General features: G+C 40.1%; 1 protein-coding gene across 6 annotated transcripts in view; it reads left to right on the forward strand.

The window, feature by feature from the left end:
- RASGRP3 (RAS guanyl releasing protein 3) overlaps nt 1-6,682 on the forward strand; it is a 118,610-nt gene extending 111,928 nt beyond the window's left edge. For all 6 annotated transcript variants that reach the window (XM_061432058.1, XM_061432056.1, XM_061432055.1 and 3 more), the window contains 4 exons: nt 128-164; nt 2,352-2,477; nt 2,816-3,180; nt 4,731-6,682. In XM_061432058.1, coding sequence (XP_061288042.1) covers nt 128-164; nt 2,352-2,477; nt 2,816-3,180; nt 4,731-4,739 — 537 coding nt within the window. In that variant the 3' untranslated portion in view covers nt 4,740-6,682. The remainder of the gene's footprint in view (nt 1-127; nt 165-2,351; nt 2,478-2,815; nt 3,181-4,730) is intronic.
- Nucleotides 6,683-14,255: the final 7,573 nt, after the last annotated feature.

A 14,255-nucleotide genomic window follows, 5' to 3' on the forward strand; every position in this document is an offset into this window, starting at 1 on the left:
GTCAGACAGGAAGGGTGTCAGGAGCAGCTACATCCTGTTTGTGCTCCACCAGTCATCACGCTTCCCAGGACTTCCTTCTCTGTGGCCTTGTCAGATCCCCTGACATTCCTTTGTCTTTTTGTTACAGCTCTGGGGCATAATCAAGCAAGGATACAAATGCAAAGGTATGTAAACGTTATTTTGTTAAAATTTTTAAATGTGACTTTTGGGGCAGAAGTCGTAATTGTCTGATGGAAACTTGAAAGCTTTCGGCATCTTGGAGGACCAGAGGCTTTGGGGCTACTGGCAACTGAAGAGTTAATGTGCCCAGGAAAGGCCTCCCTGACAGTTCATTTCCAAGAGCCCAGGCTGGAATTTTATCCCAAGCAAACTACACTTATCATCCCACACACATCTAACCCCTATCTCTAAGATGTCCTGCTTATCATTAGCACACATTCAAGGTGGGAATTCTGAGGAGAGCAAGCCCAGTGGATACTGTGTATAAGAACTTTGTCCTTCAAGGGAAAAAAAAAGAACCCATGCTTATTTCTGTAATACATATACATCTCTTTCGGCTCTCACATAGCTAGTCCTGTCTCTACTAAATCACAGATGACAATGAGAGAAGAGGAGACACTTTTGCCCTTTTCAATCAATTTGTTCATATACTCCCCCCATTTAATTGAAATTTATAGCAATTGCATAAATATATATTTAATAAATGCAAATTATAGATACTTTTGTTGCTACTTGTAGATAAAAGATTATTACATATTATGTAATATGTATTATGCAGAGTGTTCATACTGGTTCTTTTAAGAATCTGATAATGCTCTTGAAAAATATAATAAAACCACAGAGGAAAATGTTGTAATCACAGAATGCCTTCAGATTAATAATGTTCCCTGTGATGCCTTTTTTTCTCTAATTGTCTTTCAGTATTTGGCTTTCATCTTACAAAGAGTAGGGAGCTTCCTTAAACCTCTATGGGAGTCACCCTTTAGTGCTCAGGGGAAAAAAAAAAATCCCTTTAGTTTTCTGAATCAGTTGTCTTAGTCTAACTTGAATTGTTCCTTGATTTCAAGCAGCAAAGATACTGGTTTCTCCCCCTTATGTCCTAGACAGACAGACAGACAAACACACATACAATTATATGAAGATGAAAACCAATTAAACCCTAAGATCTCTGTTCATATAGTATTTTCTCTTAAAGATACGTAGAGTGAAAAGTCTAATTAAAACAGACCAAACGTCATTACAATTTGATCTTTCCATGATGTCATTACAAAACCATTTGAAACTGGACCACTTAGGACTGGAGTCCCCAGTCTCCAGGCTGCAGACCAGTACCTGCTATCAGATCAGTGGCAGCATTAGGTTACAAATAAAATGCATGGTATATGTAATGTGCTTGAATCACCCTCAAACCACCTTTCCTACCCCTGGTCTGTGGAAACACTGTCTTCCATGAAGAAATTGGTCCCTGGTGCCGAAAAGTTTGGGGACCACTGATTTAGAGGGAAACGGTTTTGAAAATAATGAGAAAGCTCCTTTTTGGTGGTGAGAGAGAAATATACCCTTTAAAATGATTGTCTGTCCTGTGATTCTAAGAGGAATGTAGAACTCTCATCCTAGGAAATAATTGTGCTGTTATCTTCCAAAGTGGCCAAAATTTTCTACCCCAAGGAGCAATTAACATCTACTTTCTTAACTAAAGCATCTCAGGGACAATCACAGGGTCGCTGCATGCCATTTCCAAGCCACAGCCAGTGAAACATGTTTATTGAGCATAAGCTCACCTTGTTTTCTGTTTCTGTGCCAAGAAAGGAAGTGAAGGATGAAATCACTTGCTCTGGAAAAGGTTTGGGGACATGAAGAAGAATAGAAAATGCAGACAAATCCTGAATGGAGGGATGCCTTGCTATTAATAATGAGAGGCAGCAGTAGGTCCTGGGAGAGAGTAGACGCTGAGGCTTCTCACCCACGTTCTGGCTCAGGGAGTGCATTTATGGGGACAGATCTTGGTATGGAGAAGAACCCCAGTCCCATGTAATTTACAACTAGTTTGAGGACAAAGGCAACTCCTCCCCTCAGGCTGCCCCTGCTTGTTGCTCCCTGGTACTTTAATGAACTGTGTAGAAGAAACAACAGAACAAATAAAAGAGAGAACTTCGGGAACCCCAGGAAGGGAAGAGAGTCCTGCTGGCCCTTTTACTGCCCCAAGACACACCCTGTGGATCTGAGATTAAACACAGAAACAAGGGTGGGGGAGGGGAGTCCTGACAGCCCAAAGACCACCCTGGAAACCTGGTCTGCACCCAACACATGAGGTTCATACTAATCACCTGTGATGCTTTGGGTTGTTTCAGATTGTGGAGCCAACTGTCATAAACAGTGCAAAGACCTCCTGGTTCTGGCCTGTAGGAGGTTTGCCCGGGCACCCTCCTTGGGCAGCAGTCATGGGTCACTGCCTGGAAGTCCCTCGTTGCCCCCAGGTAATGTCCTCTACTTTCTTTCCTATTGTGATTTCTCTCTGCTCACCTTCCAATCCTGCACCTTGGTTGGGTTTTAGATCTAAAACTGGTCAGAGCCATTATTATAAACACAAAGGTCTTCTTCAGGATGAGCAGCAGTGGCTAAAAACCCTTGAACCCTGCACGCTGTCTCTGCTTTCAGGTCTCAATAACTGAGGCCAGTTTCACTCCGCCTCTGATCTGTTCCTCTAGGACCTTGCCCTTCGGACTCCTGTTGTCTGCAACCACTTTGACCGTTTGCTATGAAGCAGTCAGATGTCAAATAATCACGATAATCACAGTAAGCTTTCCCCTTCCAGTGCAGGATGAGGTGTTTGAGTTCCCTGGTGTCACTGCTGGACACCGAGACCTGGACAGCAGAGCCATCACACTGGTCACAGGCTCCTCTGGCAAGATCTCTGTGCGGCTGCAGCGGGCCACCACCAGCCAGGCCACCCAGACCGAGCCTGTGTGGTCAGAGGCTGGCTGGGGGGACTCAGGGTCCCACACCTTCCCGAAAATGAAGTCCAAGTTCCACGACAAAGCAGCAAAGGACAAAGGCTTTGCCAAGTGGGAAAATGAGAAGCCCAGGGTGCAGGCTGGTGTGGATGTTGTTGACCGAGGCACCACGTTCGAACCTGACCAGGATGAAGCAGACATGGATGAGACCAAACAGGATGGTGAGGTCAGTGCTGGTCAAACCACAAATAAAATCAGAAGAGGGAAGCAGAAAGGGACTGAGATGAGCGTTATAGTGATTCCACAAGGCACCCTGGTAGTTTTGAAAGCAGAGTGGTTGGGAATTAAGATATATCACTTTTGTTTTTTTAAAGACATATCACTTTTAGTCTTGCTATTGGCTAATTATGTGACTCTGGACAAATGGTCTCTTCTCCTTGGACCTCAGTTTCATCATGTATAAAACTGAACCAAGGGACTTCCTGGTGGTCCAGTGGTTAGAATTTCACCTTCCAATGCAGGGAATGTGGGTTTGATCCCTGGTCAGGGAGGTAAGATCCCACATGCCTCTTGGCCAAAAAACAAACATAATGGAAACAATACTATAACAAATTCAACATAGGCTTTGAAAATGGTCTGCATCAAAAAAAACAAATCTTAAAAAAAAAAAAAAAACTACACACACACACACACCTGAACTGAATGGGTTCTAAAACTCAGTAAAGACTTTCCTGTCTGTGTACTGATGTGATGTCCAGGGACCCTTGTGTGTATCCAATATATCAGTTCACTATACCCACCAGCTTAGTTTTCCAACTAGAATCAGGGCGCACACTCAGAGAAGGCAGTGGAAGCAAAAAAGTTTGCAGACGGAGGAGAATTGGAAACTCTTGCCCCTACTTAAAAAAAAAAGAAAAAAAAGGCTTTTGACAGCATCATGGGGCAGAGGGTGGTGAATATCAGAGGTGGGGGGCTTCAGGATTCTATAAGAGTCTTTGCCTCCACACAAAAATGATGCTCAAATCATCCAAAGCAAATTGGGACTCATATGGAATATGTTACAATAAGCTGAAAATATAAATTGTTTCAAGATGGACTTAGATAAATTTATTAGTCAATAGTCTATAGTGTATTAAGAAAAAGATTTGAGGAAATTGGTGTCATATTCGTAACCTTTAAAGCAATGTCATGGAAGGCAGCCATTGCCTCCCTACTGAATCATAAACAGAATATTAGGTTAGGCAGAGATCCTACTGGATCAAGCCGATGCTCTTTATTCTTATGATTGGACCTCCACATTCCGCTTGTCCTCAGATCTCAGCACAGTCTCCATAGTTATCTATGATGAGAAAAATGTCAATGACCTTTAACTAAAATTCCTTCCTCACTGAAGACAGTAAGGATACTGCACGTGGTAGTCAGTCATACGAAGTTTACTGTAAGTTCCTGCTGAGCCATTGTTTCCCTCTTATAACAATAACTTTTAAAGCAGCTTTATTGAGATATTATAACATTTCCCCATCTAAAGTATATAATTCAGTGGGTTTTCGTATATTCACAGAGTTGCACAACCACCACTACAATCTAATTTAAGAACATTTACACCATGTGCTGGGTGGACTACATGATCTTTTAATTCTCTCTAAATCTTGAGAGCACAAAATACTGGTCATTTGTGATGTTCCCTCAAAATTATCTGATAAATTGCTTTCTGGGGATAGTTTTATTTTACCAAGAGAGATCCCTTGGTACAGCAGGCTCTGATTCATGTTGCAGGATGGCTGACTTCAGCTGAGGACACTGAAGGCAATTGTGTTGGCATTTGGAAGGAGCAAGATAAGAAACTCTGAAGAACACTCCAACGCTCAGGAAGTTATCTGAAAAGATCCCTGGACATTCACTGGCTTGTGACGCTGTGGGATCTATGACTAAACTATGGGCCAGAGGATTTACCCTATGAACTATTTATTTCCTCCTCCCCTGCTCCTAGTGAGGTGCCACAGAGAGATGTGTATGTCGTTGGTGATTTCCTCTCCTTTCTCTAGAGCCATTTATATACGGGTGAAATGGAAGCTTTTGGGCACGTACTTGATATTCATTCTCTAAACTCAGACTACTTTTCTGTGAGAATGTTACTTCAGTGTTTTTATAAACTTCTGAGGGGGGTGTTTAACGAGGAGTCAATTTAATGGTCTTTTTGGGTGCTTTTTGGATGGGACCAGGACTTAACATTTTCTTGAGAGACAAGGAAGCTCTTCTAGGCTTGGAATGTAGTGGTTCTTCTAATAATGATCTGTTGCAAGGAGAAGCTGTTTACATTGTTCTTACTGTACAAAGTGCAACAAACCACACTTTTATAATCATGTCTTACCAATTCTGCATCACTAGGTAGCCATGATAGATACATCCATGAAAACTCTCCTAATATTTATAATTGCCATGGGGAAAAATTAACTAAATGCTTGTCCCATCTGACTAGGTTTAGCCATCTTTCCTAAGACTGCTATTAATTAAGTGTCAGTAGCAATTTAAAAAATAAATTCAAGTTTTAGGGAATAAAATTAAGGAGAAAAACAAACCATCCCTCCAACCACATACTGAAATATTTTTAAAACTCAACCAGCAATTTTTAAAACCTCAAAATAGTTTTAAGACTTCTGTTTGTTGAAAAAGAAAAAAAATTTGGTTGTGAAAGAGAGCTGGCACGTTCTTCCTAAGAAATTGCCATCCATGGTTTAAAAAAAAGAGAGAGAGAGAGACATAGAAAGCAAATCACCACAAACTGCCTCTGATTAACATTTCATTTAAACTTTTAAAGTATCAGGGTTTTGAATATCTTCCTTGACTCAGCGTTTCTAGACACGGGTCTGTTTCTTACATGATGAATTAAGAGAAAGCGCTTGGTTCAAGATATTGAAAAATAGAGGTGGGTTTGAGCCTAGGGGTGAGGAGAATGAGCTGCTACCAAGTGACCAGTCAGAAACTGGATCCACAGAGGCGCACTGGTCTGCATCTGGAAGCAATCCATGTAAGACTGAGTTTCTTTGGGGGCAGTCGCTTCAATAAAGAAATGCCTTTCTTCTCACTTTCCATTAGGTAAATGAGGACAGTTCTGTTCAGGAAGCACTTGTTGAGGACCTGCTCTGGGCAGGTCCTGTGTTAGATGCACAAAGTGGAGCAACCCTTCATCTCTCCCCTTGGAGATGAGAGTCTGTGCGTGTTAAGGCAAAGTGACTCTCTAAAATACTGTTTCAAATTTGCTAGAACTGACTTAATCAGGCCAAACAGATCCAGAGATCAGTTTGCAAAAATAATGCAAATTTAATAAAGTTATTAGGTGAGGGGTCATGATTGAGCTAGAAAATATAAGAACTCACCATTTGCAAGCACCTCAGAAAGCAAACAGCCATTCTCAGCATTGGTTCTATGTATATGCACTCTCTATTCCTATTCATAAATGCAATGAAATACATGTTATCAAAATTAATAACAGAAAATGGCAATTTAAGTACAAGAAAACTTTCTTGTGTGTATGTCTTGTTAAGGAATATTAAGACTTATTTTTCATCTCAAAGCAGTTATTTCACTTGCCATTTAGTTTGTGTTATTTTTGAGATTTCAAATATACAGAAAGTTTTATATGATCAGCCTTCCTGTGACAAAGATATAAATGAAACTGGAGTAAAAACAAACCAAAAAAAATAATAAAACAAGCATATTTGTGTGTATATATGTATATAAATTATTTTGTATATGTGTGTTTATATATATACATGGCTAGTGGTTAGGGTTCAGTGCTTTCACTGCTTCCATGGCCCAGGTTTAATCCCTGGTTGGGAACTGAGACCACTCAAGCCATGTGGCAAAAACAAAAACAAAACCAGTGAGTATTATTAGATACCAGTGGGCTTCCCTGATGGCTTAGCAGGTAAAGAATCTACCTGCAATGCAGGAGACATAGGAGACACAGGTTTGATCCCTGGGTCAGGAAGATTCCCTGAAGGAGGAAATGGCAACTCACTCCAGTATTCTTGCTGAAAAATCCCACGGACAGAGGAGCCTGGAGGGCTACAGTCCAAAGGGTCACAAAGAGTGGGACATGCTTGAGCAAACACACACAAAGGAAATATTAGATATGGCAATTGAGTCTTCATTGAAAGATGTACAAACTGGATTGATGCTTTTCCAGATCTGTCTAAACAAGAGTGATCCTAATTGATATTTTGAACACTTTATGTGGAGTGACTGTTTCCTGGAGTAATAATGTCCCCAGATTTCCATGGTAACAAAGTCTTTCCAAAAATCAAAGAAGTTTGTTATTTGACAATGAAGGCAGGACACCTACAGAAGGAAGTGCCAAAATGTTATTGATGGCAGGAAGCTTAAGCACACTGAAGATAAATATCTGGATTTTTGACAGAGGAGGTAAATTCAGTCAAATGAGATTCCCACAGCACACCTTTGGCATGCAATCCACAGCCAGATTTAAATCCCATCTCTGCCAGTTGTAATCACGAGATCCTGGGCAAGTTATGTACATATCTTTGAGCCTCAGTTTTCACGTTTGAAAAGGAGAGATTTCACTACCTTCTTCAACTACTTGTGTTGAAGTACAACTACCTGTGTGTGTGTGTTCAGTTGCTCAGTCATGTCCAACTCTGTGACCCCATGGTCTGTAGCCTCTAGGCTCCTCTGTCCATGGGATTTTCCAGGCAAGAATACTGGAGTGGGTTGCCATTTCATCCTCCAGGGGATCTTCCTGACCCAGGGATCAAACCCTTGTTTCCTGCAGTGCAGGTGGATTCTTTACCCCTAAGCCACGGGGAAAGCCTTCTACCTTACAGAGTTTTAAAGATCAAGTCTAATAATACATGTAAAAGTACTTTGTAAAGACCTTATAAGAATATTATTTTATAGTCAAATAGGGTTCTTTTCTAAACTTGTCTTCAGACTACATACTTACATGACTCTGTTCTTTGGAAGCTCTAAATCCAACTTTTAACTAAATTTTGTGTCAAAGAATTAAACAAATATTCACAGGGTTTTATTTTTTATTCCTGGCACTGTGTGTGTATAGGGCCAGCTCTGTTCTGTTTTCTAACACTGGTTATTCTCACTCTGTTTGAAAATAGATAGATGAGATTATGAAACCAAATGGGTAAAATGTAAATAAGCTTAGAGAAAAAGATCAAAGTATAAAGGTGCTTAAGAGGTTGACCTTTTGAAAGAATTTATTTTACTACAGGGATACAAAAGGAAAATAAAACAACTTTTTAAGTAAAAAGTATTCCATTTATTTGACATCCGCAATGTATTCCATAACTACTGAAGGTGGTAATGATAGGAAACTACTTGAATTTAAGGTTCATCAGAAAACTGCTTCCTCCGTGCTTCATCCAAAGCTTGCTTGCTGAAGTTTAGAGAGTACTCAGACCTTGAACAAAAATATTTATTCTCTTTTTAAGAGGTTAATGGCAACCACGTTGGAATTCACATCTATTCAGAATCTAAGTGACTTGCAGTTTACACAAAATAGCATAAGGAAAGCATCACATGGGGCATTCTATAAAGCAGTGGACCCTAATGCTTCAAAAATAAAATGGCTTTAAAAAAAAAGTAGAAAGAGGGACGGAGCAGTTATGGCTCAACCAAAACCCAGCAACAAATTGAGGTGTTGTAAACCTTGATTGGATTCTGGACCAAAAAATAAATAAAGCAGACATTTTGGGGAGGGCAATTAAATATTTAAATATTTAAATTTGGGGAATTAAATGACGTATGGAATGCATGTTATTAATTCACTCCAGTCTGAGATTTTGTGGTTATGTAGGAGAATGTCTCAGAGAAGGAAATGGCAACCCACTCCAGTCCTCTTGCCTGGAAAATCCTATGGATGGAGTAGCCTGGTAGGCTGCAGTCCTTGGGGTTGCTAGGAGTCGGACACGACTGAGCGACTTCACTTTCACATTTCACTTTCATGCATTGGAGAAGGAAATGGCAACCAACTCCAGTGTTCTTGCCTGGAGAATCCCAGGGACGGGAGAGCCTAGTGGGCTGCTGTCTATGGGGTTGCACAGAGTCAGACACTACTGAAGCGACTTAGCAGCAGCAGCAGCAGGAGAATGCCTATTTTTAGGAGATACCTACTGAAGTAGTTAGGGATGAAGTATCAATATCTGCAATCTACTTTGAAATGGTTCAGTAAAAAGGAAAGCATTTTCTGTAGAGTGATAAAGCAAATGTGGCAGGATGTTAACAATTGTTATATTAGGTAGAGTGTTATGTAATAGGGAAGAACCTTTGTATTCTATTAGAAGCTAATCACTAAAGGGATGTTGCCTATAAGCTTAAATTATATATAATGGTGCATCTCTGGGAAACTTGCCTCCCAGGTAATGAGTATTAAGCTAAAATACCTTTGTTTAGCTCACAGGAAACAACCTGACCAGGCCTGCCTGTGAATGACTACAGGCAGGAAGAAATTAACATCCCTTTAGGAGGCTGACAGGAACCAGGAAATGTTTGACCTTACTTGTCCTCCTTTTAGTTTAAAAGAAGCCTGAATTCTAACTCAGGCAAGATGGTTCTTTGGGACATGAGTCCACCATTTTCTCAGACTACTGGCTTTCTGAATAAAGCCGCCACTCCTTGCTCCAAAAACTTCTCTTTTGATTTATTGGCCTGTCATGCAGCAGGCAGTACAAACTTGGACTTGGTACAAGTTACTACAAATTTTGTTGTAGTCAGTCAAAATCCTTGTTGCTCATGGTCAGCCAGCCCTGGTTGGGGAATTTTCAGGTAAGGCCTTAGTAGGTGCTGGGGTCCCTCGTCCTGAGGATCTTGCCTTTGAATTTCCCTGAGGCAGCACCCGCTGCCCCAGTGTTTGGCAGTCAGAGCAAGGAATCAACATTTGGGAGCCAATGGGATCCATACAGTATAGTAAGTCATCCTGGTGTGAATAGTTGGGCCTTTATTTCCTCTCTAGGGCTTTTTCCCTGGAAGAGTCAATTTATTTTGTATTTGAATAGGGTACCCTTTTGCTGCTGCTGCTAAGTCACTTCAGTCATGTCCGACTCTGTGTGACCCCATAGACGGCAGCCCACCAGGCTCCCCCGTCCCTGGGATTCTCCAGGCAAGAACACTGGAGTGGGTTGCCATTTCCTTCTTCAATGCATGAAAGTGAAAAGTGAAAGTGAAGTCGCTCAGCCGTGTCCGACTCTTCGAAACCCCATGGACTGCAGCCTACCAGGCTCCTCCGTCCATGGGATTTTCCAGGCAAGAGTACTGGAGTGGGGTGCCATCGCCTTCTCCATGGTACCCTTTTGGAGAGAGGCAAAAGTGGTTGGACTTTTACCTGATTTATGAACTGGTTCATTTGTATCTTTGGATGCATTTGTGTGTATATTTTGTATTTTGCTTGTCATGAATTTCCTGTCTTTAAAAATGGAGAATTTTAAATGATCAACTAATTTCAACTATCCCTAAAGCAAGTCTTCTGAGGCTTATTTTGAATAAGACAAATGCATGGGTGGGAGGATGATAATATTTTATTGTAACAATGTGTGGCCATAGTACCTGTTGGGATCTTCACAAGGGGTTTAGGCAGGGTTATCTTGGGGCCCTGTGCCCCAAGTACTGTAACCTTTCTTGTATTAATTATGTCATTTATGGTCTACTGTGTTGTGGTATTTGTAAAACCCCAAGACCAAACTTGAGGGTTTATTTAGGATTTTGTGTTTGTTCTTTGGGTTTTTCATTTTGTTTGGTATTGTTCTCCATTTACAGCCAAAGAAATTTTGTGATATTTAAGACTTTTACTGATGTCAAATGGAGGAAAGGATCAGGGAAAAAAAAAAAAAGGAAAAAAATCTGTCTGTTCTTGTCCAACAGTGGGACATCCCCAAGAAGAAGAGAAAGGTTCCAGTTGGCTCCTAAAATCACCAAAATCTATGAATAGAAGTGTCTTTTCCATAAATATTATTATAAAAGGGTATTGCCATCTAGAAAGGTTAGCTTGATTTCTCACATCTGCCAGAAACCCAATTTGAATACAATCTCTTTTGTAACTGATGGGCTTTGTATTGCTGTACCTGATTCATGACTGAATATTTGGAATGGGAGCTTTGAGGTCCCTGTGTTTGTGTGTTTGTATGTGTATAATAGGTATGTGGCACTGCCAAAATTAATCTGTAAAAGAGCTCTATTTAATTAGTTTAAAGGAAATTAAGCACTTACATAAATACTCAAACACATAAGACATTGGCCAGAATACATTTTAGGTTCATAAATACTCAGTATTGAATTAATATCTGGTATACGCTAAGTTGCTTCAGTCATGTCCGACCTGTGTGACCCCATAGATGGCAGCCCACCAGGCTCCCCTGTCCCTGGGATTCTCCAGGCAAGAACACTGGAGTGGGTTGCCATTTCCTTCTCCAATGCATGAAAGTGAAAAGTGAAAGTGAAGTCACTCAGTCGTGTCCGACTCCTAGCAACCCTGTGGACTGCAGCCTACCAGGCTCCTCCGTCCATGGGATTTGCCAGGCAAGAGTACTGGAGTGGGGTGCCATTGCCTTCTCCCAATATCTGGTATATCTGGTATTAAAGTTATATTGGGCTTCCCAGGTGGTTCAGTGGTAAAGAATCTGCTTGCCAATTCAGAAGACATGGATTTGATCCCTGGGTCGGGAAGATCCCCTGAAGGATGAAATGGCAACCCATTCCAATATTCTTGCCTGGAAAATCCCAAAGGCAGAGGAGCCTGGAGAGCTACAGTCCATGGGGTTGCAAGAGTTGACTGAGCACATATGCAATCATTAAAGTTACCTTAAGCTTTCTGGTTTGATTAATACAGATATGGTTTTACAGTTATGAATTTAGGTATAATACTTTTATTGTACATACGTTTACTAGAAATCAAGTAAGACCTTATTATTCCTGTTACAAAATTTGTCAGCAAGAAAAATAAACGATATGACAAAGCTTTTAAGTAAATAGAGGTAAATGAGGTAAGAGTTTTCAATAATCTTTAGGAATATTATGTTTTGGGAATGTCTAACTAAAATAGTCTCTCCAGATTTTTGTAACTTTAAACTAAATGAAGAGAATTCATTGACTATCTGAGTCATTTCAAATAGGATAAAATAGTGGAACATTAATTGCTGGGCAGGTCTAAGTTTACCTACCTTTGCTTCTTAGGAGAGGAAGACCAAAGCATAAGTTTATCAATCAATAAATGCTGATATGATAAACAGATACAGTCACTGTATTATTTTTAAAGCTTTTTTTGAAGATTTGTAATTTTAAAAGTTGTAAAACAAAGAAATCCTTACTACTTTTCTTACCAGAATTCATTAGAAAAGCAACAGTTAGAATAAAAACAAAAAAGCAAGCTCCATTTGCAGAGAAACTAGAAGAGATCTGAAATCTTAGGCCCAATAGAGGAAAGATAACCAAAAGCATCAGAGGTTGATCAGAGAGGCTTGTAGGAGAACATGAAGAGAAGCTGCTGTAGTAGAGTGGGATTCAGCAGCTAAAATATAGACAAAGGAACAACTAGCAGGCAGAACAAATATCCCTCTCAGCATGTAGGGGGAGATTCCTTTTAAAACAGAAGCAGCAATACCAGCAGGAACTTCCTGGATCTGGTCTGGTTCTGAGAAGCAGTAGAGAAGGAGCACACAGATGAAACATTTGTAAGACATGACCTGTCTATTATATAAAGAGACTGTATATATATATATTTATATTCTATATTATATAATATTATTTGTAACATATATACTATAAATATTATAAATTATATAAAATATAAAAATGTTATATGTAATTATACAATATACAAATTAAAATTCCAGGGACTGTATAGTCCATGGGGTCACAAGAGTCCGACACAACTGAGCAACTGAACTGAACTGAATTCTAAGATAGTGAACTTTGTCATGGAAAAAAAGAAAATACAATTGCCAATCCCTCCCAATTAACCTTTGCTAAATGAAGTTACATGCAAAACCTAGGATGATAAGACATTTCACCTGGCCTGGATATTATCCTGGCTTTGTCCCAAAGGGAACTTCCTGAAATTTTGGATTACACACCCACAATTAAAAACAGTTGAGACAAAACAAAAACCCAGGGCTTACTAGAGGGGAAAAAAGGGATAGTTAAATGTGAGACCTCTCACTACAAAAACAAACAAACAACACTGTTAAAAGCTAAGAACTAAAGCCACTTAATGAATTCCTGATCCCAGAAACCATAATAATAAAAGCTTATTGTTTTAAGCAACTAAGTTTTATGGTGTTTTGTTATACAAAATATTCTACTTGGTGATTACACCATAACTTTGGGGTTATTTTCTTTACTGTTCAGAATTTGTACTTCTATCAGATAACTTAATAAGATGCAAATGATTTTCTTCTCCAAGTAAACACCTGGGCCCTAATCCATAATAAATAGTATTATCAAACAAAGTTATATTCTCTTCGAAGAGTTTCTCAACCTCTGTGCTGTGGAAGCTTGGGTCCAGTTAATATTTTGTTGGGATGGGGTGGAGGCTGTCCTGTGCATTGTAGTATATGTCACGAGATGCTTGTAGCACTCTGTCTTCCCCACTTGTGACAACCAAAAAATGCCTCCAGACAGTTCCAAATGTCTTCTTTGGGACAAAACTGCTCTTGTCTGAGAACCACTGCACAGGCATCAGACTCATGTGGAGGTCTTGCTCAAGCAAGACAGATTAACAGACTCCATGCATAGAGTTTCATTTTTTTTTTAATTGGAGGCTAATTACTTTGTTGGGAGAAATATCAATAACCTCAGATACGCAGATGACAGCACCCTTATGGCAGAAAGTGAAGAGGACTAAAAAGCCTCTTGATGAAAGTGAAAGAGGAGAGTGAAAAAGTTGGCTTAAAGCTCAACATTCAGAAAACGAAGATCATGGCATCTGGTCCCATCACTTCATGGGGAAACAGTGGAAACAGTGTCAGACTTTATTTTTTGGGTTCCAAAATCACTGCAGATGGTGACTGCAGCCATGAAATTAAAAAACACTTACTCCCTGGAAGAAAAGTTATGACCAACCTAGACAGCATATTGAAAAGCAGAGACATTACTTTGCCAACAAAGGTCCATCTAGTCAAGGCTATGGTTTTTCCAGTGGTCATGTATGGATGTGAGGATTGGACTGTGAAGAAAGGTGAGAGCCGAAGAATTGATGCTTTTGAACTGTGGTGTCGGAGAAGACTCTTGAGAGTCCCTTGGACTGCAAGGAGATCCAACCAGTCCATTCTGAAGGAG

The sequence above is a fragment of the Bos javanicus genome, chromosome 11 (genome assembly GCF_032452875.1).
Source record: "Bos javanicus breed banteng chromosome 11, ARS-OSU_banteng_1.0, whole genome shotgun sequence".
Lineage (NCBI taxonomy): Eukaryota > Metazoa > Chordata > Mammalia > Artiodactyla > Bovidae > Bos > Bos javanicus.